At 51.5% G+C, this 26,696-nt stretch overlaps 2 protein-coding genes across 9 annotated transcripts in view; both read left to right on the plus strand.

Moving 5' to 3' along the window:
• Nucleotides 1-25,228, plus strand: part of WARS (tryptophanyl-tRNA synthetase) — a 25,488-nt gene extending 260 nt beyond the window's left edge. Inside the window, exons 2-12 of the mRNA XM_014549068.1 lie at nt 85-203; nt 4,758-4,918; nt 10,619-10,832; nt 11,812-11,920; nt 14,525-14,644; nt 15,209-15,391; nt 17,122-17,222; nt 18,060-18,172; nt 18,377-18,550; nt 22,142-22,282; nt 24,152-25,228. Of these exons, the coding sequence (XP_014404554.1) occupies nt 4,817-4,918; nt 10,619-10,832; nt 11,812-11,920; nt 14,525-14,644; nt 15,209-15,391; nt 17,122-17,222; nt 18,060-18,172; nt 18,377-18,550; nt 22,142-22,201 (1,176 nt within the window). The 5' untranslated portion in view covers nt 85-203; nt 4,758-4,816 and the 3' untranslated portion in view covers nt 22,202-22,282; nt 24,152-25,228. The remainder of the gene's footprint in view (nt 1-84; nt 204-4,757; nt 4,919-10,618; nt 10,833-11,811; nt 11,921-14,524; nt 14,645-15,208; nt 15,392-17,121; nt 17,223-18,059; nt 18,173-18,376; nt 18,551-22,141; nt 22,283-24,151) is intronic.
• Nucleotides 22,289-24,145, plus strand: LOC102243000. 8 transcript variants are annotated; one of them, XM_014549073.1, is made up of 3 exons: nt 22,289-23,135; nt 23,274-23,313; nt 23,354-24,145. In XM_014549073.1, exons 1-3 carry the CDS (start codon nt 22,852-22,854, stop codon nt 23,963-23,965), a joined length of 936 nt encoding a protein of 311 aa, XP_014404559.1. In that variant the 5' UTR covers nt 22,289-22,851; the 3' UTR covers nt 23,966-24,145. The 8 variants fall into 8 exon arrangements, with proteins under 8 accessions (XP_014404559.1, XP_014404560.1, XP_014404562.1 ...); XM_014549074.1 differs by having other exon boundaries at nt 22,289-23,115; nt 23,254-23,313; XM_014549076.1 differs by having other exon boundaries at nt 22,289-23,097; nt 23,254-23,313.
• Nucleotides 25,229-26,696: the final 1,468 nt, after the last annotated feature.

Below are 26,696 nucleotides of genomic sequence, written 5' to 3' on the forward strand. Positions count from 1 at the left end.
CCCGGCTCGCTGCCAGCACGCCCCTCGCCCCATGCGCCGCCGCCGCTGGCACCGACCCTTCATCCTCTCCTCCTCCTCCTCTAGTGTCTGCCACGAGCCAGGGGCTTTGCTTTTAATATCACCCTCAGTCCCCTCCACGGTAAAGGAAGGAGGCTCCTGTATGCCCATTTCACAGCAGAGGAAACCGAGGATGAAGCAGAGAGGTAACCTGACTTGCCCCAGGTCTTGAAATCGAAACATGCCAAAGCTGGTTTTGAAACCCTGGCCCGCGTGACCCCGGGGCTGATCTCTCCACCGCACGGCGCCGCCTCGGTTCACAGTAGCCGCAGGGCACATACAGCCCTCCTTTCCGCCCCCCACGACCCCATGTAAACTCGGTTCTGACCCTGAGACTGAGGGTGTGAAACGGGAAGCTGTGGCGAGGAGGTTATGTGGAGGCCAGCGTGCGCTATGGGGTGGCTGATGCAATGACCAGCTAATAGTTCGGCTCTCGAGTGGGTTTCATTGGTCTCCACCCTCCCCCCCACACACACACACACACACACACACACAGCCCCTGATTGGACTGTCTCGTCAGGAATTGGTCAAGAGGCTCGAGTGTTTAAGAGAAACGGGGTGATTTCTAAGAAACGCCTCCTGCAAAGAGTTGCATGGTGGGGTAAACAGAAAGAAAAGAGAATAAAGGGGCTTTTTAAAAAAGGAAACTGAAAGTAAGAGGGGGAAAGAGTATAAAAGAAGAGCCTGCTGCCCTGGGAGTCTCCACTACTCCAGTGGCCACCTCTGCAGTGTCTCGCTCAGACCAGGTACGTACTGCCTGCCATCTTTTGTCAGGCTTGCAGCTTATCCGTATTTTTGCCAGCCTTTTACCAAAGTGCTGGAAACCTTGGCTTAAAGAGTGAGAGATTGTCTCTCTTGGGATCGGGGTGTTGTACATTTTGTTTCAACCCACTGACCTAACGTTCAGGTGATTCACAGCTTCCCTAGGGAATGGAGGTTCTGGGGGAGCGGGTGCCTGTTTGGATTCATGGTCGGCGTTTTACCACCTTCCTGTTGGCTGTCGTATTTTTCACTGACGAGGCCTCCTCCTTAAGTAGTCATTATCCAAACATATTAGCCGTCTCGTTGTGATACTCAAAAATGCCTTATGCCTGACTTCCTATAGCTTAATGTCTTCTTTGCCTTTAAAGATGATGTTCATGTTATTATTTGGAGAGAAAAGTAACCTTTCCTCTCAGTGTTCAGAAAAGGAAAAGTGAACACCATCTGTTCTAAGGTTCGAAGGGTTAAAGAACACCTTGCTCTGAAAAAGTCACCTTCCTGTCCTCTGGGAACTTGATGGATGTGAAGGATGGTACCCCCCCTCTGGTGGCATCCAGGCATCTAGACACTCCTGGGTCTCCTTCTCGGCTGTCCCCGGCTGCTCCAGAATTGGCTATCTTGAGGCCACCTACCCCCAGAATTGCAGAATGGGTGTGTTCTCATCTTATCTGGGAGATGAGATCACTGTCATGTTCCACGGTGCCGTTCTGTGATTCTTTTCATCCCAGTTTCTTCGGGTGCCTGCTACGCTCCTCCACAATGGAACCTTTCAAAATGAGCACAAGATCCGTGTTGTTTAGAAAGAGGAATTGAGAGTTAATTTTTCAGAGCCTGGTAGCTTTGTCTCCAAGGTGTGCTGTGGTCCCCTGGGGAGTATGCCGTATTGGTCTTTACACTCCCCTTGCCTTTGTAGAGGAGGTAATAGATGACTTCGCAGATTACAGCTTCATTTCTTTGTTTTAGATTATAGGCTTGGTTAAGTAGTAAAGCAGCTTTCCTTAACAAAGACTCAAAGCCCTGTTTGCAGTTTATGGGGTTAACACTTAAGACATGGTCCTTAGCCTTTTGGCATCTCAGAAGCCCTTCGAAAAAGTAATGAAACCCGGATACTCTGCTTAGAACCCCACTTATACCAACGTGCATGCCAAAAGTGATGTAATTCCAGAGGTTCCAAACTCTGGGTTAAAAACCTCTGACAGTAAACTTAATTCTAAAAGTTAGTTAACAAAGAAATAAAGGCGGATATTGAGTAGATGGGAGAAACGGTGGCAAATGGGTGGGTGCAGGAAATGAGAGAAGTGGCAGCTCTGTTCTCCTTGTCTCTGACCATTCCTGATGCACTCACTCACAAAGTTGCATCAGAAACACACACACACACACACACACACACACACAGACACACACACACACATATGCTTTATAGTGGGGATTCCCATGCAGTGAGTAGCTGCCTTGTGATCACAGGAGCAGGGAGACCTCCTCTTTCCCTCACTCGGGTTTAGTTCCCACGTGCCTCTTCTTAAATGGGATTCTGATATTTAAAGATACCTGTTTTCTTCCCTACAACACGGACCCTAAATGCAGGCCCAGTGTGTCTGGTTGATCCCCTGCAGTGACCTGCTCCATCACAGGGCAGATCGGCTGTCCGGGGATCACCCAGTCATTGTACCTGGCACTTTCCCTAGGAATTTTTAAGGGTAATTTCCATCTGTACTTGATTTTGGTCCTACTCACAGACTAGAACTTTATTGATAATGTTGATGAGATGCTGTAGGAACTTAACTCTTGTTTATATCAATTACCCTAGGATAAAATTGGTTCTGTGTCATTTTGCTTAACCATTTGTATGCCCTACTCATCTATAATTAAATTCAAAATATCATGGCAGTTAACTGGGTAAAGTGGCAGAATCTATTGATGACGTTAGATGAGGACTTACTGAACTGTGCACCCGGCTTTCAAAGTTGGGGAAATTCAGGATCATGTATAAAGTATCTGCACACGATATTGGATCACTTGTGACCAGAAGTAATTTTCTTCACTTTGCTATTGGATATGGGCCTGAGTATTTCTCCTCTCTAGTGCCAATTAGAAGGTTCTTCCACATTCCTTCCCTTTTTTACAAACTTCCCTGAACTGAGCTTTGTTATCTGAGTCAGTTTGTTATCTCAGCAAACTTCCCTTTCTGGGAATTGAGATGGTTTTCAGCAAGGAAGGGAAAGAAACCCATCCTGGTTTCAGTATTATGGTCTCTAATTATACAAAGAATGGTTTCATTGAAATTCACATACTTTTGAAATAAATATTTAACAATGGATAAATAAAAGTAAATTACCCCTCAAATATGTGTTTGATTCATAGTTACTAGGGGGAAAAAATTTTAATATGTTTTTATTGATTTGAGAGAGAGATAAAGAGGAGGGAGGGAGGAGAGAGAGAGATCAGTTGCCTCGGGCACACACCTTTACTGGGATCAAACCCAAAACCTGGGCATGTACCCTGACCAGGAATGGAACCGTCACCCTTCTGGTGTATGGGATGACACTCAGCCAACTGAGCCACACCCACCAGGGCCAGAAAACAATGTTTTAATTAAGAAACAAAGTAGTTGTTCATTAAACCTCCACCCGGGGCCCATGCTGGGCTTAGACTGTTTACCTCCCTGCATCATCGCACTTACCCAGGCACCGTCCTGCAGTTAGTGTTGTGGTGCCTGTCCCACTTCACGTTTGAGAGGCTGAGGCTCATTCCAGTAGCTGACCTGTGAGTAATAGTTGAGGGCGTGGGCTCTCGGATCAAACTGCGTCAGTGTGTTGTGTTATCTTGGGAAAGTTTTTTAACTTCTCTGTGCCTCAGTTTACTCACATGTGAAATGGAGATAAATCTAGCTCATAAGGCTTCGGTGAATTGATATGTATAAGGTGCTTAGAACAACACCAAGTACAGAAGTGCTGGGAGAGCTGCTCTGTCATAGCCTCCTGTCATCGTCCGTGTTCTAGGTATAGCAGCAGCTGTAGGTGGAGGGGGGCTCAGCCCGGCCCTGGAGCCCTCACGCACAATGCTGGTGATGGATTTAGTTCTTGCTTTACAGTTTACAAAGTGTCACCATGTCCTTTTTTCTCATTTCTTCTTATAGCAGCCCTTGAGGTAGGTGCAGAGGTTCCTGATGGTGTGACTTCTTAGATGAGGAAGCTGACACTCAGAAAGGGGAAGTGACTGACCCAGGAAGGGACTGATGTGGCCGGCCTTTGCCCCAAGGCAGCATCGGGTGGCCTCCCCTGTGCCCCTCCCCCTCAAGGTTAAGAGTAAATAATGACTATTAGGTACATCTTCAAAGTTTTGTTGTTAAGTAAGGCAGCATGTCTAATGGACAGTTATATATAGTTCTTACCTCATTGGGAACCCAGCAGGGTAAGGCTCCGCCCTCTACCCCAGACCTTGCGTGTCTGAGAACCGAGCAGCTGGCCAGCCAGGAAGCCATTTGTTCAGCGGTAGGTTGGTCAGAGCAGCAAAGGTCTGGGAACTTGTCCACAACGCAATTAAAGAGTAAAGAGCAATTTGACAAATGTGTTTGGGGCTATTAAACTTGGGGTTAGTAAAGCCCTTTGGTGTTTGCCCCTCAGCAAACACAAGTCCTGCCTCTGTCCTGGGCCCTGCACGGGCACACTCGGGCTTAGTTAGGAAGGGCCTCCTTTGCAGTCCTGAAAGCTGTAAGCCAGCAGTCCCTTTCGTCCTCATTATTGGCATTTGTTCTTCCTCTCTTCCCCTTCTTGATGGCCCCAAATTTCCATTTAAATTTTTATTAATGTTATCTTATCCATATTCTTTATTATAACTCAACCTCAACCCTTCTGGGAAAGAAGAAGTAGACATAGGAAAGAAAACACAGCTGCAGCGGTTTATTAATCTCTCTCCCTCCTCTCCCTCTTCTCCCACAGTCTGTCAGGACCACTGAGCGACTCTTCCATTGCCCAGCTGTAAGCCTCGGTCTTCGGAGATGGCTGACGAGCAGGGGTGTGCCTCCCCGCTGGAGCTGTTCAACAGCATAGCTGCCCAGGGGGAGCGCGTGAGAGCCCTCAAAGCCGGGCAGGCATCCAAGGTGGGTGGTTTTGCTGAGCTCTTCCTGTGCATACAGCCGGGTCTGTTGGATTGTGTGTCCTGGGAGCAGACTCAATAACTGACTATAACTATATTGGCTATAATCTTACATTTGTCTTCTCCTTTATCAACATTATTGATGCATGTGAGGTAAAAAAAAAAAGCCAGTAAAATACAGTAGTCATCCACCCGCCCATCCTCATTTCCTGCTCCCAGAAACACGTACAGTCAAACCTCGTTTCTCGAATGTCTCCTATCTCGAACAATTTGGTTCTCAACCAAGTTGTTCACAGAAAAAAATGTCTCAGTTGTCAAACCAAAACTTCATTTTCAACCTGACAACCCTTTCATGCTGATACCTCAACATGACAAAAAGTGTCTCGGGCAGCAAATAAAGGAGAGAACACTATTGTTGCTGTAGAAATCGATGGTTAGCATAGTTTTAAAACATAAACAGGCCATGAGCAGGGCTAATGTTGCTAAGGGTGTGAAAGTGCTCACAAAACTGCAATCACCATCAACTGGACATATAGAAAAACTGTTGTTATTGAATTAACAAAAAGCAGTTAGTGGTGATAGCATTTCCAAGGCAATGGTATATGAAAAATTCGTTTAAGGCTAGTATGGGGTGGTTTGATAAATTTAAGAAAAGAAATGTGTACTTATAAATAGTACATTAGTCATGTACTGTACATAAGAAAGGGAATTATTTGGGGGCCTGGGACTGATTGATTCAATTTTCATTACTTCTAAGGGGGGGAAATGATTCAGTTTTCAAACAAATCACTTCTCGAACAGCCTTCTGAAACAAATTAAGTTTGAGAAATGAGGTTCCTTTGTATTTTCAATTCTTTTAGCTGCTTCTTTTAATATATAATCCCCATATCTCTAAAAAACCACCCTCATTACATTGCTCCTTGTTGATTGCCCAGGTGAAGGCTGTGACTGTGGAAAATGAGGAACTAGCACTTGCACAAACATTCTCCTTCCCTCCCGTCTCCTGATACCTGAGTCCCTTGGTCGATATTAGCATTGACCTTATTCTGACCATGGCAACGCTACCGGCAGACCCACTGAGTGTACAGAGGGCTTTTCCTTTCCTGCCCAGCTCGTTTCCTCTGGCGTCAATTTATCCTGATTTCTTTTTGCTTGGCTTTTTGATGGACTCATGGTAATGGGTCCAAGCTCTCCCCCTCGGTTGAGTGAATTTCCCCTGGAGGCCCTCACATCAACCCGTCGATCAAGTTCTCGAAGAAGTCTCTCCCAGACCTTCCCCCTACTTTGTCCTGGACGGGCGGCTCGCCCCCACACTGCCCACCGCAGGCTCTCCTCGAGTCCACGGCGCTCCCTCGCCTCCGTAGGTCCCTGTTCCCTGATCCTGTGTCTTTCTCCTCCAGGGTCAGCTCTCTCTGGGCAGCACAAGTCCTCCAGTGGTTTCTGAAAAAATTATTGCCAAGGACAGAATTTTGAGGGCTCTATAGAGTCTGGAAGTGTCTTTGTTTTACCTAATAATTGATAACGATGCTGGGCATAGAAATCTGAAGTGGAAGTGTATTCCCTCAGTCTCTGAAGCCCTTGTTCCTGGGGTTGCTGTGCAGAACCGGGTGATTCCTATGTTCTTCCTGCTGGGCATTTGCAGGCTCTTCTCGTTGTGCCTGGGTTTTGAAGTTTCTTGGGATGGGTGCTTGCTCAGTGCTCCTTTCAAACCAGAAGTTCATGATATTTAAACCTCAGAAGTGATAGTATTTCTTTGATCTCTTCTGTTTTCTCTGTTTCTTGACTGATTTTTTTAAATTCAGAGACAGGTCCTCTGACCTTATTTTTTTACTTATTTTTCTTATTTTTATTCTTGTTGTTCTTTCGGGTATATTTCCTCAACTTCTAACCCTCCTGTGGTTTCTCACTTATCCCATGATTATTAACTTCCAAGAGCTCCTTTAATCTCTGAATGTCCCTTTCCTCATAAGGCCCTGCTCTTACTTTATAGGCTCAGTGTCCTTTTAGCTCTGAGATCTTGTGGTCATTTCCCTGATGTTCTCTGCCCCTTTGTAAACTCCATTTCCTTCTGCCCTTCACATTAGAGGCAACCCTCAAGTGTCGGCTGGTACTTGGCTGGCCCGGCGTTTCAGAGGGAAGCAAAGACGCTGGCTGGGCTTCGTGCACGTGGGAGGAGCGGATCGGTGCAGGTGTCCCTTTCCTGGAGACGTCCAGGCTGCTCCCCTTTGTTGGGGAACTTTCACTGTCAGGGTCCTCTGGTCTCTTCTTCAAGGTTAGTAGAGTCCCCAGAGGGGGTCCTGCTGTCCCGAGGTGCAGGTCTGGTGCCAGCGTCGTGCCTCTGAGTAGGACGGAGGAGCTGGGCTGGGTGATCCTTCCCCAAAGCTTCCTGTTCCCAGTGTGCTGCCCCTGCCGGGCAGAGGGCCCCGGGTATGGACCCCTTTCACTCTCTCTCTCTCTAGACACTAAGCCTTGGGGTGGGGGGAGAGGCACTCCCTCAGCTGTGTCAGGAGCCTGGGGTAGAGGCCTGAGTAACTGCTTCTGAAACAGGCTTTCAACCAGTGCTCCTGTTTTTATAGTCCCCTTCACCCTCGCTGCCATAAGCACCTGAGGCCACTGGCACCCCACTCTCCTGGGGATTCTACACAGTCTAAGTCCAGTTGCTGTCCAGTATTTCCATGCCATCCGAGCATTTGTTCTCACGTATTCAGCCAGTTACATCATTCGTCAGCTTTCCAGCTTCTGAAATCCAGCTGCTGGCGTCCTCTCCTCTTTCTTTGTCGTCCTGGGGTTACTGCAGAGACCCTTTGCTGTGGTTGCCCTGGGTCTCAGAGTGTGGTCTGCCAACCCCTGTGGCCTTATTTTCGAAATGTCTTCCTAGGCTCTCAGCAGATGTGTCAACCATTTCACATTCACCCTACTGAGTACTTTGACTCTTTGGACCCCAAATAAACCATTACATTTTAAAAGAAATAAATACTGAAAGAAAGTAACGTCAAAAAGAGGGAGTTGGTTACGCACAGAAAGAGGTTTATACACCAGGTAGGGCTCAATAGATGAGGCTAAATATATTTTTTAAATATATATTTATAAAAGCCTTAGCGACCCTTATGACCAACAGGTTGATCAGTCGCTATGATGCACACTGACCACCAAGGGGCAGTCGCTCAACGCAGGAGCTGCCCCCTGGTGGTCAGTGTGCTCCCACAGCCAACCTCCCATGGCCAGCCAACCTCCCCTGGTCCCTCCCCCCGGCCGGCTGGTCCCCCAATAGGCTTCAATCACTGGTCAGGCCAAGGGACCCCACCCATGCAGGAATTCATGCACCAGGCTTCTACTATGATAATAACAATGAAACATTATTGTATCTTTGCTCTAGGACTGATTATTGACTCTATAGACCCATTTTGTGAACTTGACGATGATTTTGTCCATTTAACATTAAATTTGAATAGCATTTAATAAATATTTTCATTAGTAATTCTTAGTTACAGTTATGTTCATTATTTTAGCAAACCAACGATACTTAGCCCAGTAGCATGACTCTTCCACGCGTGGTCTTTGACCAAGCCGAGTCAGCTGACACTCAGTAAGACAGAGCAGGGGTTGCACACTGGGACCAGGGTTGAACGATGAAAATTCAGAAGCAAGTTTGCATCTAACCCTGAAATGTATTGTAATAGAAGCACCTGATGTTTTAGAAATTCCCTTTCAGCAAAATAGTTGAGCCACCCTGGGAGCACCAGTCCAGTGCGGGCGCTGCGGGCTTTCACCAACTGTCTGCCATCTGTCTGGGCCGTGGTTCTTGGCATGTACAGAGGGAGTGAGACCCGCTGCTTTTAGAAACAGCAGCTCACTAAAGCAGGGATGCTCTGGGGCTGGGGAGTAGGTCAGGGTCTGGGGACTCTGGGAGACAGTGGCCGAGGCCGTGTGCAGTTTGAGCAGCACTCAGGAAATGACCCTGGATCGTATGAGTTAGGATAGAGACCAGAGCTTTATTTCTCCTTTTACTTTAAGTAAACTTTTAAAATCGAAATACACCATTCATACAGAAAAGCACCGGGGTCCTAAGCAGGCAGCTCGCTGAATTTTCACAAGATCCACACCTGTGTCACCAGCACCCAAATGCAGAAACAGCATTGGCAGCGCCGGAAGCCATCCCCAGGCCCCCCGGGTCACTGCCTCTTCTCCCAAGGGAGGCCACCCTGACCCCTTCACCCTGGATAGTTCTGCCTGTGTTCATTTGAACTCTATGTAATCCAGCAGTGCATAGTCTTTTGTGTCTGGCTTTTTTCAGAACATCAGCTTTTAAATTCTGCTGCAGTGTTCCCGTTCATGATAGGCCGGGAACAAGAAGAGACGAGGCGAGCCCGCTTGCCTCTTTCAGTCCCATTCAGACTCCAGCCGGTCTTCCAGCAGGGACCTGGTTCAATGTTTAGCTTTCATCCAGCCACCTGGTTGCAAGCAGAGTTAGGTGAGACTGGGTGTGAAATGTCAACACAGCCAGGCATTGCAGGGTATTGACTGCAGTGCATTTCCAAGCAAAGTCATTCTTCCCACAGTTAACTGGGTGGATCATGCTTGCTCAACATTTATTTTTTTGTAAGCGCTGAGCATAGACACTGCAGAAATGAGGTGAATAAGACATACCTGCCCATCTAACCCAGACTGATTACACAACTCTGACTGGTTTAAATGAATTCTAGATCGTTTCAGAGTTTGAAACACAAATCTGTCTGCTAACCACCCTACAAGAGCATCCTCCGTGGCAGATGTCCTGCCGGCGGAGTGGCTCTCCGAGTGGAGGGTAGCGTTGGCGTGTGTCCCCTGGAAGTCCTGTTGATAACACATTACGTAAAAACTCTACATGGAAATGTTTGTATTTTCCTTGCAAGCAAATCGGACTGTGGATATTGTGTGTGAGCTGATCCAGCCAGGCCAATCATGGGAGTGGAGCTTTAGGGCATTACATGACTAAGCTCCCTAATGAGGCCTCCTGTTTGAAATGCCAGGCTTCCAGGGGTGGCTGGTGAGGGCTCCTGGGAGAGGAGTCCAGCAGAGTCCCAGACGCCCAGAGACACTTGGCGTCTGTGTTCCTTATACTTATTCTAAAACCACAAACATGCAGACACTTGGGGCAGCAGCACAGCGGTTTCCCGTGGACCCTCCTCGGGCTGTGACCTGAGAGCCCCCATCCTTCCTGGCCTTTGTCTGTCTTCATGATGTCTGAGTTGCTGTTATTATCCTTGGTGGCATGGTTGTTGAGGTTTCTGTAACTATTCTTGTCAGCCTATGCAGAACTCAGTATAGTGGAGCAGAGGATCTTGTCACGCGTGGTCTCTGCATCAGTGGTTTGAGACTCTTTGGTGTAGTGACTGTCATAAACAGTGTAGATTGTGTTACTGTGTCTATCCCCACAGTGCTTGGTGGTAATCTGTAGCACTAGAGGGACAGGTAAAAGTAGAATGCATTCAGGCCCACTCTTGCTGTGTGTCCATGGGCAAGTTCCTTCACTTCTCTGAGTCACAAGGTTCTTCAACTGGAAAAGGACAGTGACAACGAGTCCTGCCTCCCAGGGTTGCCGTGAGACTAAACGAAGCAACGTGTGTGAAAGCACCACACGGTGCCTGCCACATGGCAGCAGTGACATTCAGCAAAAGGTAGCTACTGTCAATATCTTCATCCTCACCCGATTTCCTGTGTCCAGGATGAACTTGATTCTGCAGTGAAGAAGCTGTTGTCACTAAAAATGAGCTACAAAGCGGCCATGGGGGAGGACTACAAGGCTGACTGCCCTCCAAACAACCCAGCACCTGCGGGGGATAGTGGCCCAGATGCCACGGAAGCCGAAGAGGATTTTGTGGACCCGTGGACGGTACAGACGAGCAGTGCAAAAGGTGTTGACTATGACAAGCTCATTGGTACGTCCTGGGAAAAGCCCAGACTTTTAGTAGTGATTCCATTGGTGTTTTTAATATTAATCATAAATCCAGTCAAGCTTCAATGCCACGAACAAAATATATGTCCTAAAATATTTTGATGGTGCATTATATTCCTAAAGGATTGTTAAATAAAGTAACAAAATAAAGCTTATTGCAAAATAATGATCTATAGTAGATAACTTAGTAGTACCATTTCCCTTTTTTAACAGTTCAGAACTTGAGAAAGATCTGTTGAAATGGGTACCTTACAGTTCAGTGTTTCCTACACGATAAGCAGAAGGCTTCCTGAAATTCACTTAGTGGTGACAAGTCAGTCACAGATTACCTAAGTTTCTCCTCCAGTGATGCCGTTTATGGAGCTAACAGTCTAGAACTCAGCGGAAGGGGGTCACTGCTCACAGGTGGCCCCTTGTCACTTCCAGGGCCTTCCTTAAGGGGCTTCTTGCTCAGGAAAGTCCTCACTCTGTGGTCATTGCTATCCATCAAAGAATCAACCAAAACGTTCTTACCCAAGTCACAGCCATTTTCCGTGATTTTTAAGTATAGACTATCAATAAGGGAAAATTCACTTGAGGACAGGCGTTAATTCACTTCAACAATGAAAAGATATTAAAAAATATAGTTGTCAGTGTATATAAATTTTACCTTAGTGAGTAATAAGGAACTGTGTGTGCGCACGCACGCGAGAAGCTGCTAGCTAGACTGCGTTCTAGAGGTGTTTCCCATCAGAAGCCAGTCCCAGACAGAACAGCATTTTATCCTGTAATTTATTTTCTGTTTTGCTGGTTGTGATCTCAGCTGTCTTATTAGTACAAAAGACCCTGGACTTCATGTTGGGGGAAAGGACCGGGAGCAGAAGCCTCAAGGGTTTGGTTCATTAACACTGTGATGTTTTTCCCTTAATGCCTGGTCCCCAAACCTCCCACCACCTAAGACAGTCATCTCTTCTTTTTCCCAGTTCGGTTCGGAAGCAGTAAAATTGACAAAGAGCTGATAAACCGAATAGAGCGAGCCACGGGCCAGAGACCACACCGCTTCCTGCGCAGAGGCATCTTCTTCTCACACAGGTGAGCCTTCCCCGAGGACTTCTCACCCTTCCTCTCTAATTCAAAGAGGGATGGGCCCCAGCCGGTGTGGCTCAGTAGTTGAACATTGATCTATGAACCAGGAGGTCCCGGTTCAATTCCTGGTCAGGGCACATGCCGGGGTTGCGGGCTCCATCCCCTGTGGGGGGCATGCAGGAGGCAGCCAATCAATGATTCTCTCTCATCATTGATGTTTCTGTCTCTCTCTCCCTCACCCTTCTTCTCTGAAATCAATTTTTAAATAAGTGTGTGTGTGTGTGTGTGTGTGTGTGTGTGTGTGTGTTTTCCCTAAGTGACTGGGGCTATTCCCTCAGGCTGCCTGATAGTGTGTGGAAATGGAAGGCAGTTGTCAGAGACTCGGACCCACCTCTCCCCTGTCAGTAACATGTCCCTTCACCCTCTTGCCTTTAGTTTATTCATCAATAAACTGTCCATTTCACGCCCCTAGCTGGTTTGGCTCAGTGGACAGAGTGTCAGCCCTCGGACTGAAGGATCCCTGGTTTGATTCTGGTCAAGGGCATGTACCTTGGTTGCAGACTCGATCCCCCCCCCTGATTGAGGCACGTGCAGGGGGCAACCAATCAATGTGTCTTTCTCACATCACTGTTTCTCTCTGTCTCCCCCTCTTCCTTCCACTCTCTCTAAAAATCAATGGAAAAATATCCTCGGGTGAGGATTAAAAAAAAAACTGTCCACTTCACAAGGTGGAGGTTACATTCATAGAGGATGAGATTCGTGCCAGATTATGTCCAAGTTCAGTGTTAAGAGAAATCCAGGCCTCATTCACCAGAGCTCTTTCCTAAATGAGATTTAGTTCACCCTTCCCAAGTATACAATTCAGTGGTTTTCAGTCTATTCACAAGGTTGTGCAACCATCGCCACTACCTAATTCCAGAACATTTTCTTCACCCCCAAAAAACCCCTACCTATTAGCAGTCAGTCCCCATTCCTCCCTCTCCCCCACCACCACTGGCAACTGTGAATCTCCTTTCTCTGTCTGTGTACTTACCTGTCCTGCACATTTCGTATTAATAGAATCACACGCCCAGCCGGTGTTGCTCAGTAGTTGCAGGTTCGATCCCCAGTGTGAGGCCTGCAGGAGGCAGCTGATCAATGATTCTCTCTCATCATTGGTGTTTCTATCTCTCTCTCCCTCTCCCTTCTTCTCTGAAACCAATAAAAATATATATTTAAACAGAAACACACAACGTGAGGCCGTGGGTGCCTGGCTATTTCAGGGAGCGTGTTTTCAAGGCCCATCTGCACTGTAGCTTGTGTCAGTTGATGGAGGTGTAGGACTTGAAGCTTTTGGCCATTCTCAAATTTAAGAACACCCCCTATCTAATTTTATCATCTATAAAATAGGGGATTCGATGAGATATAGCACCCAGTATCCACCTGCAAACAGGTGCTGCCTGGGCGCCCTCCCCCGCTGAGTGAGTCCCTACCCCAACCATACTCACAAGGCTTCCAGAAACGGGAGCCTCATCCACTCCAGCCAGTCCCTGAGGCACCCCGCCCAGACCTACTGCACAGCGAGTGCTCAGAGACGCCCCACAAAGGTGGCCAGTCCGCTCAGGTGGCCACTGCCTGCTCTTCTCTAGAAGCCCAACAATTTGATTGGTTAGTTGTGAAAGCCAAAGAAGGACTCCCTCCAAAATTGTGTTTTACTGTTTCCTTATTTCAGAGGTGGTGTGTTCATTCCGGGGGGAGGCGGGGATAAAAACAAAGCACAGAAAAGCAGAATGCTCATGGTCCTATCAGCCGAGCTGAGCAGCCACCCGGGCACAGGGTGGAGTCCCATTTGGAGGCCTCCAGACCTCCAGAAAAGGTGACTGTTCCCCTGTTACTTTGGGAAACTTGGCCCAGAAACAAGGGACAGTCACACCCCAGAGTGGTGGTTTCACACCTGCCACACATCGCAGTCACCGGGAGAGCCTTTTAAAAATACAGATGCCAGATGTCACAGCCGCCCTGAGAATCAGCATCTCTGAAGGCGGGGCCTGGGCAGGTGCAATGTGGAAACAGCAGCCACGTGCTGCTGAGGCAAAGTCAGGAAGGAGGACCCTCGTGGGCCTTGTGGACCCCAGTCCTGGGGAGGGCAGTTGATTCCAGAGTGACTCCCAAATGAAGACACCTGGTCCCACCTGGCTGAGGGAGCCGGGCGCATTTCCCAGTCCCCTCCCTAAGGCAGGGCTCTGTGGAACCCTCTCATGTCCCCAGGCTGGCTCTCCGGAGCCACAGGGCCGGGTGATTCTAAACAGTTACTGCGCAGTGTTGGCCTGTTGTCACCCAGGACAGTGTACAAAGCAGGTGGTGTATCAATGTTGATATTTGGAAAAATTCCAAGAGAGTTCCAGTGGCTGCCCAACTGCGTCCATCTTTTAAACACATTATCCCGAGCTCCCAGGTCTTCTGCTCTGAAAACAAGCACCGGAGAAACCATGTCAGTAGAACCATTACAGACACACCAAGAACAGCAAACTAGTTCTTTCCTGTGTTTGTCTGAACATTGCCAAGTGAGCATTAGCACCTCGACTTTTTTCCCCAGAAAAATCACAGTTTCCTCTCTCCTCTTTCCTTCAGGGACATGAACCAAGTCCTCGATGCCTATGAGAACAAGAAGCCGTTTTACCTGTACACGGGCAGGGGCCCCTCTTCCGAAGCCATGCACGTCGGCCACCTCATCCCGTTCATCTTCACAAAGTGAGTCCTGGCTCTGTGACTCTCCTCGCTGTTATTAGCAAGTCAGGAGCGTGGGGGTATAAGCTGTGTCTAGAAACGACAGGACAGGACCAGTCCACGTTTGCTGAACAACCACAGTGTCAGGGACGTGGCGCCTCTGTGGCCTCCATTCACTCTGTTCATTCCTGGTGTCACTTTAGAGGGACATGGGTGACGGAGACCCTCACACCGGTGCCACATCGTCTCTTCCCTATCCATGTGACCATAGGCCAGTGACGGCTCTGAGCCTTAGGTTCCACCTCTACGAGATGGAAATAATAACACCTGCCTCGTAAAATCACTGTAAGGCTACAAATAAGGCATGTAAAACAGCGAGCCTGGAGCTGATGTGCAGGGCGCTCTGAGTTAATAACTGGCAATGCCCTTATCGTTACCGATAATCAGATAAACAGCATGCTAAGATCACGTGATTTTGCAGACAAGGAGGCCTTGACACAAGTTGTTCGTTGGAACTGTGTTTTCAGATGCCAAAGGGTGTTTTTCTGCAGGGGAAACGAGATGTCAGCCCCTCCCCGTGTCTCTTAGGTGGCTGCAGGACGTGTTCAATGTGCCCTTGGTCATCCAGATGACGGATGACGAGAAGTACCTGTGGAAGGACCTGACCCTGGACCAGGCCCATGGCTACGCCGTGGAAAATGCCAAGGACATCATCGCCTGCGGCTTTGACATCAACAAGACCTTCATCTTCTCTGACCTCGACTACATGGGGTACGGAGAGAACGCATGGCTGCCTTTTGAATGAGCAGAGGTGGACATCAGGTCCTCAGGACGGCTCAGTCTGAAACATCTCGGGTGGTCTCAGGCCCAGTGACTGTTTTTCTGCTTTTAGTGAGTGTTGTGACCCGGGGTAGTGGCTGCGATTTTCATCCTCAGCTGCTGACAGAAGTACTCTGCGTTGTAGTCGCTCTCCAAGGGTGATCAGTGTCACCAAGTTAGGGTCTTTGTCTCTCCTCACAGAGAAAAGACTCCCTGGTTACACATTCCCTCTCAGTCTAGGATTTTAATCTGTCTTTTATTTATTTCATTTTTTAAAATCTATTTCAGAGAGAGGAAGGAAGAGGGAGAGAGAGATAGAAACATTAATGATGAGAGAGAATCATTGATCTGCTGCCTCCTACATGCCCCCAACTGGGATCAAGACCAAAACCCAGGCATGTGCCCTGACCGGGAATTGAACTGTGACCTCCTGGTTCATAAGTTGATGCTCAACCACTGAGCCAGGAAAGCTGGGCCAATCTAGGTTTTTAAATCAGTTGCTTAAAAACCCAAATATTTCATTCCAAAAATCCTTAAATTAAAACTCTCAGGTCTTGAACTTCATCCCAAATGACTACCAAGAAAGTGTCAGAAAATTATTAGATTTTTTTTTTAAATCACTTTTCTTGTGGCCCTAGAGGCACTGCGGTGTCCTGGGAGAAACATGGTCTTGGAAGGAAGGCGGGCCTAGGTTTGAGTCTGGCCACGTCTGTTAATGGTCGTGAGACACTTCTGGTGCATGAAATAGGATTAGATGTGACCTTAGATGTCACTGTTATTACCACTTCCATAGCACTTCACTTTATTTCTCCCATGAGTTCTGCAGTCTCTTCCCTCGGCCCCTGCTATGGCCCCTCAGGACCTCTGGTCCCCTCCGGCCTGCACTCTCTAGATCACAGGTCTGGTCGGGTACCCCGCTCAGGCTTTTCCCAGCACTCCCTCGTCCTCAAGATCAAGTTCTCACTTCCCTCTGAGCACGCAGCCCCTCTGTGACTGGGCCCGTTCCTGTCTGGTGCTGCTGCCACCTCCCTCCAGATGGAACAGTTCCATTTCCTCCCATTTGTCCATGTTCCTGTCTGCCCAGAGTCCCCTCCCCTCCCAGCTCAGCATTCCTCCACTTTCTTCCAAACCCGTGATCAAGCATCGCCTTGTCCTGGGAGCCGTCCCTGGCAGGCAGATCTAGCACCTGCTCTGGTTCCGGCACCCAAGCTCCTCCTCGGCCACCTCTAATCTAAGGTGCACTGTGAGGGGTGGCCCTCTCCCAGGAGGTCGATGAAACAGTCACCGTGTGCTCTCAGTGGCAGGCACCCCCTAGGCCCCAAAAACACAGCAGTGGGCAAAACAAAGTCCCTGCCCCAGTGAGCGTGATGTTAGAGCATCAGAAGCAAGTCCTCTAGTAGTTACTGTGTGATGTGGGCAGTGAGCTAACCCCTCTCTGCCTGCTCGCTCCGCTCATTTATTCAGCAGGTATTTATTGAGCATCTACTACATGCCAGACTGCTGCTGGGATACAGCGGCCAATAACACAGTGAAGCAACCACTCTGTCAGGTTACCTTCCAACCAGCAGAGTCGGGCAGTTCATCAGTAATAGACCAGGTGATAACAAGTGCTGTGAGGAGAAGGAAGGGGGCTCAGCGGGCAGGAGGCTCAGACCTGTGTCTGATTCTGATGGTGTTTGCAGGATGAGCCCAGGCTTCTACAGGAACGTGGTGAAGATTCAGAAGCACGTGACCTTCAACCAAGTGAAAGGCATTTTTGGCTTCACGGACAGTGACTGCATTGGTAAGGAGCCGCTGCTGCCTGCGCCCGGCCCCAGCCCATCAGAAGGGAGCAGTGGCCCAGAGCTGAGCTGTCGCTGAGATGGTGGCTTCTGCACTTTGTCTCTTTAAATAGTAAACCAGAGGGGGTTTCCTCAAAACATAAGGAGGCAATGTGATGCCCTTGGCCACTGTCCTGGGCATGTGGAGCTGTACCCAGGGTGCCAGTCCGCCCCTCTCCCCAGCCATCCATGTAAGGCTTCGAAGAAAGTAGGAAGGGTACAGACAGCTTGGGAGTTCCTGTGTCCGCGTACTGTGTGCACCTGAGAGCACCTGAGGACCCGAGAGCTGCAGCTGGGCGCCACTTGTCAAGTGTGATCGCGAGGTCCATACCCTTAGTCCCAGAAGTCCCCCCTCTGCAGGTCTCAGCAGATCACAGGAGCATTGTTAACAAAACATTGAAAACTGTTCTGTATCAAGAGAGCCTAATTTGTAATAATTAAACGATGAGGAACGATCCGAATGCCCAGTGGGCAGAGAATGGTTAAATGTAGACGATTCGTTTATAGAGTAGAACATATTTAACAACAACCTGGGTAAACACTACAGAGTGAAAAGGGCAAAGGGGGAAAAATAGTATAATCACAACTGAAATAAGTAGAAATAGAGAACACAGATGAAAAGAGACACAAATTGAGTTGATGGATTTTTTTTCTTCTACTTTTCTGGCGTTTCCTGCTTTTCTTTAATGCTGATTACTTGTCTAATGAGGAGAAAGCCTGTTTTTGCTCATCCCTTTCCCCGGGGTAACCAACCAGACAGGAGCTGCCCGTGTGTAAAGGTTCTCTGTCCTCGCTCCCAGGGAAGATCAGCTTTCCTGCCATCCAGGCTGCTCCCTCCTTCAGCAACTCGTTCCCGCAGATCTTCGGGGACAAGACGGACGTCCAGTGCCTCATCCCCTGTGCCATCGACCAGGTCAGGAGGCAGCGGGGTGTCAGGTCTGGGCTGTGCGGGAGGCTCCGGGCACTCACCTGTGGGAAGGGCGGCTTGGGGTGAGGGGCTGGGGGACCGGTTCTGTGAACTGGCTGGGGTTGCTGTGAAGGCTGTCAGGTGACACTGATGGGCTAAAAGCTGGCGTGTTGCTTCCAGCCATCCTCAAAAGGCCCCTCTCTCCCCTAGGACCCTTACTTCAGGATGACGAGAGACGTCGCCCCCAGGATTGGCTATCCTAAACCAGCCCTGCTGCACTCGACCTTCTTCCCCGCCCTGCAGGGAGCCCAGACCAAAATGAGTGCCAGCGACCCCAACTCCTCCATCTTCCTCACAGACACTGCCAAGCAGATCAAGACCAAGGTGAGCACTTCGCTGGGCGAGGGACCGCCTATGCCCGCAGAACCACATGCTCAGGCACGCGCACCCCTGCACCAGCGCTCTGTCGTTTCGGTATCCGCTGCCCCAGGGCTGCTGAAATCCCCGACTGAAAACTGTCCCCCTGCTGACTCAAGGCCTCCTGCCCCTGTTCCCAGATATCAGGGGAATTTACTTTGTGTCCTTTCACTAAGGCAAAACTTTACATTTTTTTCCCTTTTCTCATCAGCGCTGTGTTCTGGTAGCAAAGTCATGGCCGTTTTCTTTAAAGTCACACAGGCAGTAGAGAAAAGTCTGTTTCTGAGCACGAGCTGTATTCCGGGCCAGGCCAGGCACTTTGTTCGTACTTCCTTGTTCTGCTTCTCACTGGGTGAGCGGTGTGTTCCTTTTAAAGGTGAGAAGGATGAGGCCCAGAGTGGTGACAACTCGACCAAGTTTCCACTGGAAACCAGCAGAGTGCTGCTGGCCAGGAGCAGCACCACCAGCGTGGGCTTGAGGGCTGTTTCCTCCCAGAGCTCTACTGGGCCCCAGAATGGGTAGGTGCCCTTCAGTGGAACAGCCCTGCCCTGCCCGGCAGGCAGCCGGGCTCTCGAGTCACCAGGGAAACGTGAACTAGGAGTTGGTTGAGCTTCCGTATTTTCAGGCCTCACTTCTGTTGCTGGGTGCTGACCTGCAGATATGACAGTCCCCTACTGCCCTACAAAGCTGTTGACGTTTTATTGGGAACCAAGTGTGGGTCTGCGGGTTGGAAGTTGACAGTGGGAGGGGCAGAAACTGTATTTGAAGCACATAATGCAACTGTCTGAGTCACTGCCTGGCCCCTGACCCTTCTGGAAAGTCCCAGGCAGTTCCTGGTGGACAGCAGGGAAACCCTTGATACTATGAACAGCTGTTTCTTTCCCTTTCGATTCTGGCGGAAACTGCATGGAGCACCTCTCAGTCCCCCCGCCCCCACGGCCCCCGAGCCGCTCACCATGGGGGGGGGGGGGGGTGGGGGGGGGGGGGGGGCGGGGGGGCACTCCTGTTCCCTCCAGCAGTGGCATTTTGTATTGTTTTTGAGGTGTTGTTTGAAGTCAGTCACTTTTGGCTCTGGGGCATTTTTCATTCACCTAGAGACCTGCAAAGACCCAGAGGGAGGCGAGCAGTGAGTGTAAGGTCAGGAGCCACCAGGGTCATGCGGGTCACGCCGCTGTGACGGGCAGGCCCGGCCTTTGTGCTCGGTCTCCATGCCTGTCTTCAACTCCAGATCAGACTCCTCGGCCAAGAGGGCACCTGCCCCACTCAAGAATCGCAGCAGTAGCCATGTGTGGCTGCAGGGGTGTGGCTGCCTGGTCACCTGCCACGCACTGACCTGTGTGATCTCATGGAGCTCTCGCATCCACCAGGAGGCTGTCCATTCTGTAGGCGAAGAAATCAAGGCTCAGAGGGTTGGGCAGCTGCCCTGCATCCACCCTGTTGGGAAGCAGAGGGCCAGGACTAGAACCCAGGTCCACCACTGTCTGGCCCTGCCTCTTCCTGCTGTTGGAGAGTGACCTTGGCTGTCCAGTTGTCATTTGTGACGTGGGGCAGTTGTCCCCTTCACAGACAGGCAGGGCTTACATGAGATCCCATATAAAAAGCATTTATGAACTGTCAAGCACTGCCCAAATTATAGCTTTTGGCTCAGAAAGTGAATAGTTGAGCAGCTCCTCTGTAGGGTGGGCCACAGTGTGCCTCCCGTGGGCTGTCATGTGGATCCTGTCAGACCAGTGGCCCATCCCCGCCCTGGTCTCCGGGCTTCTGTGGCCAACTTGACTTCCCATTAGGTTGGAGCAGCGGGAGCTCGCTGGCTCTTGGTGGTTGGATCACTTCCCGCCCTCGGCCCAGACAGCCTTACTGTTGCAGTTTCCTGTTACATGGAATCGTTTTGGTGCATTTCACTGGCTTCCATCGTTTTGGATCCTGGAGGTGGCCTTCCAGTCCCCACCGACTGGCTCCACCATGGCCCAAACTCGTGTTCCTGTTGGTTCCCTGAAAGTCAGGCCCAGCATCACTGAGGACGAGCCAGGTCCAACACCAGGACCACGTAAGCCACTCGGCAACCTGGTGTCCCAGAAGGAGTCCGCTTGCTCCCCATGCAGTGCCAATACGGCAGGTCTGGGCCTCGTTCCTTCACCTGTCCGTGTAGAAAGCGCTACCACGGTCATTGGGGGTTCAGTGTGCCACCAGCGGTTGTGGGGCCTGTCCAGTGGCAGGTGGTGTCTGTGCACCTTGGAAAGTGGGCAGCAGACTTGTATTTCCTCATCCTCCTCAGACAAGGGCAGGGAACTGCACCAGGGCCCTGGCTCGCTCCGCCCTCCCAGCCTAGGAGACTATCCTCTACTTCCTGACACCAAAGTGTCTTCCCTGAGGCCCAGCACTGGCCTGGCCTGGGGGTCTGTGCCTCGCACGCAGGGGCCTCCACAAGACCAGAGGCTCCAGCAGGCAGTGCACCTGCCTGAGGGCGTGTGGGTCTCAGGAGAGCCCAACACGTGGTGGTTTTCTCTTCTTCTTGTTTATTTCGTATTTTCCAGTTTCTGCGTTTGAGTACATTGATTTTATTTCCTGACTTGCTCCTTTTTGTCAAGGAAGTGAAGGTGGCCAGCCCACCAGCCCCACCTCTCCCTGCTGCCCTCTGTGCGGCCCTGCTGAGCATCGGCAGCTTCCCAGCTTCCTCCTTCCCGAGCAGAATACAGCTCGTGAGCATACAGCTCCTGCTCGGAAGTGGCTGCTTTCTCCTGGAGAGGATGGGTTTCACTTGCCTCCCTGTGCCCGGCCTTCCTCTGAGCTTCTGGACGGTCCCAGAGCATCCAGTATTGGCCTGTCCTGGGGCCTCCGGGGAGGCCTCCTGAACACCTCCACTTGGAGTTTACCGACTCCACCCACCCCACTCCCCTTCTGTCTGTAGCTGCTTCTCACATCCTCGTTGAAAGAACACAGAGGAACTTTGTCCGTTTCAGCTTTTCTTCTCCCACCCGTGGCCCTGATTTCTCTAAGATTCTCCTCAGTGAGTCCTGAAACGCATTTGTTAGCTTGTGAGTCTGTCGTCTGCTCCTGAAAGTGCCGGGGTTAGGTGAGCCCTACCCGCAGGTCCTCCACCTCCGTACTGTCCAGGGTCAGCTTTCCCTCCTGAGCCCTCATCTCTGCCTCCCTCCCGTCCTCTCTCATAGTGGGGAGGGCAGCAGCCAGGCTGGGGCTCTGTCCTGTTCACCAGTGACAGCACCGCCTGCCCCGGGCAGCGGCCGCCCCTCCCTGGTCGTCTGTTACTCTGAAGAGGGTTTGTGTTTGTCTTCTTTCTGAAGCTCATCACCTGAGAACACTTTAGGACATTTGCCCCCAATTCCAGCTCTCCTGACTGTTCTTGTCCGTGGGGAGTGGGGAGTGCAAAGCGAGCCCACCTCTGCCCCTTCCCTGCAGTGGGCCCACTGAGTCCGCTTGATGGGGCTCCTCCCTCTGGTCAGGATCTGACGGGCAGAAGCCGTCACTGGCTCCACTTTCAGCCCTTGGGCTCCCGCAGAGCGCCAGCACCCCAGCGTTGTGTGTCTCTTGCTGGCGCAGGTCAACAAGCACGCGTTTTCTGGAGGGAGAGACACCATCGAGGAGCACAGGCAGTTTTAGGGCAACTGCGACGTGGACGTGTCCTTCATGTACCTGACCTTCTTCCTGGAGGATGACAACAAGCTGGAGCAGATCAGGAAGGTAGGACAGGCCCGTCCCGGCCGCCCCAGCTCGCTCCTCGGGACCTGGAGGGCTCCGGCAGCCAGCTGGGAGCAGTCGGCGTTTCCTCGGGGCCTGAGCCCCGGAGAGTAAATGGAGGCGGGGGATTGGTCTGTAGCCATGGGCCGAGAAACCTCATGAACAGATATTCACAAGAGAGAAACTACAGGCTACTCTTTACTTAGGAGCCAACACAAGGGTTTAATCCTTCTGTCAGAGCATCGAAGTTAAAACAGTTCCCCTACTGACCTAGCAGGGTTTGTGCTGCTGTTTCATTTGCAGTGATCATAAACCAGATGCTGCCAGGCTCCCCCCGCACAGCGTGTCCGGCAGCAGCTTGGCCATGGGATGGAGAACCCCAAGAATGTCCACAGCTGTGCTCGGGTTTCCCAGTTCCCAGGACCTTTTCCAAGGAAGCACCCCTGCTAGAGAAAGAGCCCCTCATATAACAGCGTTCAAAGTGGTAACAGCACAAGTTAGGACCGGCCATACAGCAGAGGCGGGTCACCTAGGAAGTGTCCCGGGGTGGGTGCAGCGGGCGGAGGGTTTCCATGGCAGGACAGTGGGCCTGCGGGAGCGATCAGGCAGACACCAGTGAGATCAGTGCACACACAGCGAGGTCTGCGCACACAGCGAGGTCTGTGCACACGCAGCAAGGTCAGGCAGACACCAGCGAGATCAGTGCACACACAGCGAGGTCTGTGTACACGCAGGGAGGTCAGGCAGACACCAGCGAGGTCAGTGCACACACAGCGAGGTCTGTGCACACGCAGCGAGGTCAGTGCACACGCAGCGAGGTCTGCACACACAGCGAGGTCAGTGCACACACAGCGAGGTCTGCGCACACACAGCGAGGTCAGGCAGACAACAGCGAGGTCTGTGCACACACAGCGAGGTCTGTGCACACACAGCGAGGTCTGCACACATGCAGCGAGGTCAGTGCACACAGCAAGGTCTGTGCACACACAGCGAGGTCAGGCAGACACCAGCGAGATCAGTGCACACACAGCGAGGTCTGTGCACACACAGCGAGGTCTGCGCACACACAGCGAGGTCAGGCAGACAACAGCGAGGTCTGTGCACACACAGCGAGGTCTGTGCACACACAGCGAGGTCAGGCAGACTCCAGCGAGATCAGTGCACATGCAGCGAGGACAGTGCACACGCAGCGAGGGCTGTGCACACACAGCGAGGTCAGGCAGACTCCAGCGAGATCAGTGCACATGCAGCGAGGACAGTGCACACGCAGCGAGGGCTGTGCACACACAGCGAGGTCAGGCAGACTCCAGCGAGATCAGTGCACATGCAGCGAGGACAGTGCACACGCAGCGAGGGCTGTGCACACACAGCGAGGTCAGGCAGACTCCAGCGAGATCAGTGCACATGCAGCGAGGACAGTGCACACGCAGCGAGGGCTGTGCACACACAGCGAGGTCAGGCAGACACCAGCGAGATCAGTGCACACACAGCGAGATCAGTGCACATGCAGCGAGGTCTGCGCACACACAGCGAGGTCCGTGCACACACAGCGAGTTCCGTGCACACGCAGCGAGGTCCGTGCACCGCAAAAAACCTAAGCGATGCCCAAACGTTAGCCATGGCCCCGGCCTTGCTGCTCTGGGGCTTGGGTCAGAGATTCAGCGAAGACTTTACAGAAGCCGGTAGGGCTGGCGAAGCTGTCATTCATTCCCTGTGTTTGGAGTTCAGTTGCAGCGCAGGTTGGTGAGGCCTCCCCTCGACCCTCTCGCTGAGAGGGCAGGAGCGCTCGCGCTCAGAAGGGAAGTGTAATGGACGGGTTTTGTCCCGAGCGAGGCCATGGGGCGGAGCTGTTCTCATGGTGTCTCCCCGCAGGATTACACCAGCGGAGCCATGCTCACCGGGGAGCTCAAGAAGGAGCTCGTGGAGGTCCTGCAGCCCCTGATCGCGGAGCACCAGGCCCGGCGCAAGGAGGTCACAGAGGAGATCGTCAAAGAGTTCATGACCCCCCGGAAGCTGTCCTACGACTTTCAGTAACGCCCATTTATCTCTGTACATAAAGAAGCAAATTTACCCAGAGCCCCAGCCCAATCGAATCACTGCTGTACTTAGGCCGTCACAGCTTCCTGGTCCTGGTGTCGGTAACCCTGTGTCTGTCAGTCCTGTTTCTCCCTGGGCCATCCTTTCCGTCGGGGCCAAACCCTGTGCGCTGTCTGCGCACCGGGCGCCAGGGCTGGGCAGACAGGAGTCCCGCTGGTTCTCTCCCACAAGGCACCCGGCCCGCCCAGAGCCGCCACAGGCGTGCACTGCCAGCCTGTGCCGCCCCGGGGAGCACTTCCACTGAAAACACCCTTCGGTTCCACATAGACCCTCCAAGCCGCTGGTGAGGGAGCCTATAGTCTGCATGTACATTTCAGGAGTTTAATGGGCACAGCCCATCCCCAAAAACCAAAAAGAATTGCCAGCTGTGCATTTAATGGAGAGATCTCCCAGCTTGAAGCTGCTTTTCATACTGAATATCGCCCAAGGAGGCCACTTTTATTAGGTGAGTCTGTGGGAGAAACTCCACACGTGAACTCCAGCCCCACGTGTTCTCTGGCAGTCTCTGCCCTTCTCTGAGCCTCCCCACACCGCTCCCAGCAGCTGGCCCCGGGGACAGGCTCTCCACCCTGAGAACCAGCGCTGGGCCCCCCTGCCGGCTGCTGAGGGGAGTCTTCGGCCTTTGCAGACAACTTTGTCCTGACACTTGGCTGGCATGGAGGCCTGCACCCTGCGGGTGCCCTGGGCGTCCTGGGCGGTGGAGAGCACACAGCAGCCCCCAGGCTCCAAGGGAGCCGTTGAGTCTTGTGCCCAGTGTAGTCTGGGAAAGCCCTTGTGGGGGTGCAGGGTCCACTCCTGAATGCTCTACCCTCTTGTCACTTGTTGGCCTAAATAAATCTCTGGTCCCGCCTGTGTGGCTGTGTTGTGTGGAGTTTGAGCAGGACAGGGGCCTCGCTTCAGGACCCTGGGTGTGCTGCGCCTGCCACCGAGCCGCGGCTGCTCCACAGATGGCCCTTGAGTCTGCTGGAGTCACAGTGGGGGTGTAGAAGGGGAGGCCCACAGTGCAGGAAGCCCCGAGGCACAGACACAGGCTCCCAGGAACCAGCAGCCCATCCACCTGTCCCCCCTTAACAGTCCTGGTCTGGACTCTCACCACTTCCGGTGGAGAATGCAAGCAAAGGTCCTCATTTTGTGCATGGGATGGTCCAAGGTGGGGCTGTGTAGTGACAGGTGCCAGTCTACCAGCCAACCTGGGCTCACTCTACCCACCGTCTTCATTTTGTTACAGGGCAGTAAGGAGCTAGGAAAATTCCAGGGCAAGTGGAATAGGGAAACAGGAAAGTTAAAACAAGGCAAAACTATTGGCAGCCAGCTTGTAACTAACAAGCCATTATCTTCCTCAGCCAAGGACAGGAGGGCAAATGGTTAAAAGCCTCCCTAATGAGAGAATGCAGGAAAGGAGGGGAGGGGGAAAGGTGAGAGGGGCAGCTTTACTCCCTAAGCAGAGAAGCCAGCAAGGCTCTGCGAGACACAGTTGCCAGGTGCTTCTCGTGAATTCTGGGAAGGCCACAGCAATGTAAAAAGGGACCTTGAGAATTAATTTGTACCAAAATAGTCAGCAGAGGAATTTGAAACCTGCAGACGGGAGGGTATATAGTAATACCTCGGACCCCCACCCAACCTGCTCTTCCGATTAACTGAGAGCTCACCTGCGCTTCATAAGCCAAATATATATAGGATATATATAGGTTTGCTTCTTTAATGCAGGTGCATGCTTTCATTGCTTTAATAAATTGGCTTTACACAACACAGTCAAGATCTCATATAAATTCATTTATATGAGAAAACGAGGATCGAGGTTGGGGACAGCCCCTCCCATGGACTCAGGGGCTGTCTGGTAACACCTGGTGAGAGGTGCCGCCAACCATTTTGTGAGGTGGCAAAACGGAGGCATAGACAAGGGGAATGTAACTCGTCCAAGGCCACACTGAGTTTGTTACAAAGCAGCCTGTCCCGACTTCCTTTTGCTAAAACCTGTGCGTTCTTAAAGTTCCCCAAGAGACCCCAGGATCAGGATAGACGAGGTGGCCAGCCCAGCAGGTGTCTGGGTGACAGGGTGGTTCTGGCCCCTGGTGGGCGAGGACTGCTTCCAGGGGAGCTCTGACAGTCGGCGTCCCCTCACCTCCATGCGTCTCAGTGCCATGTGGTGGGGAGACCAGCTGAGCTGCACCTGAGGGACAAGCACAGGGAGCCTCCTGCACGGCAGTGGACAGCTGAGTGAGGGGACAGTGGCTGCGCGGCCAGAGGGAGCACGTGTCCAGGACAGCGCTTCAGAGCCAGAGCGAGAGCGAGGCTCCTGGCACAAGCCTCTGGCACCTGC

The sequence above is a fragment of the Myotis brandtii genome, unplaced genomic scaffold (assembly GCF_000412655.1).
Source record: "Myotis brandtii unplaced genomic scaffold, ASM41265v1 scaffold535, whole genome shotgun sequence".
Lineage (NCBI taxonomy): Eukaryota > Metazoa > Chordata > Mammalia > Chiroptera > Vespertilionidae > Myotis > Myotis brandtii.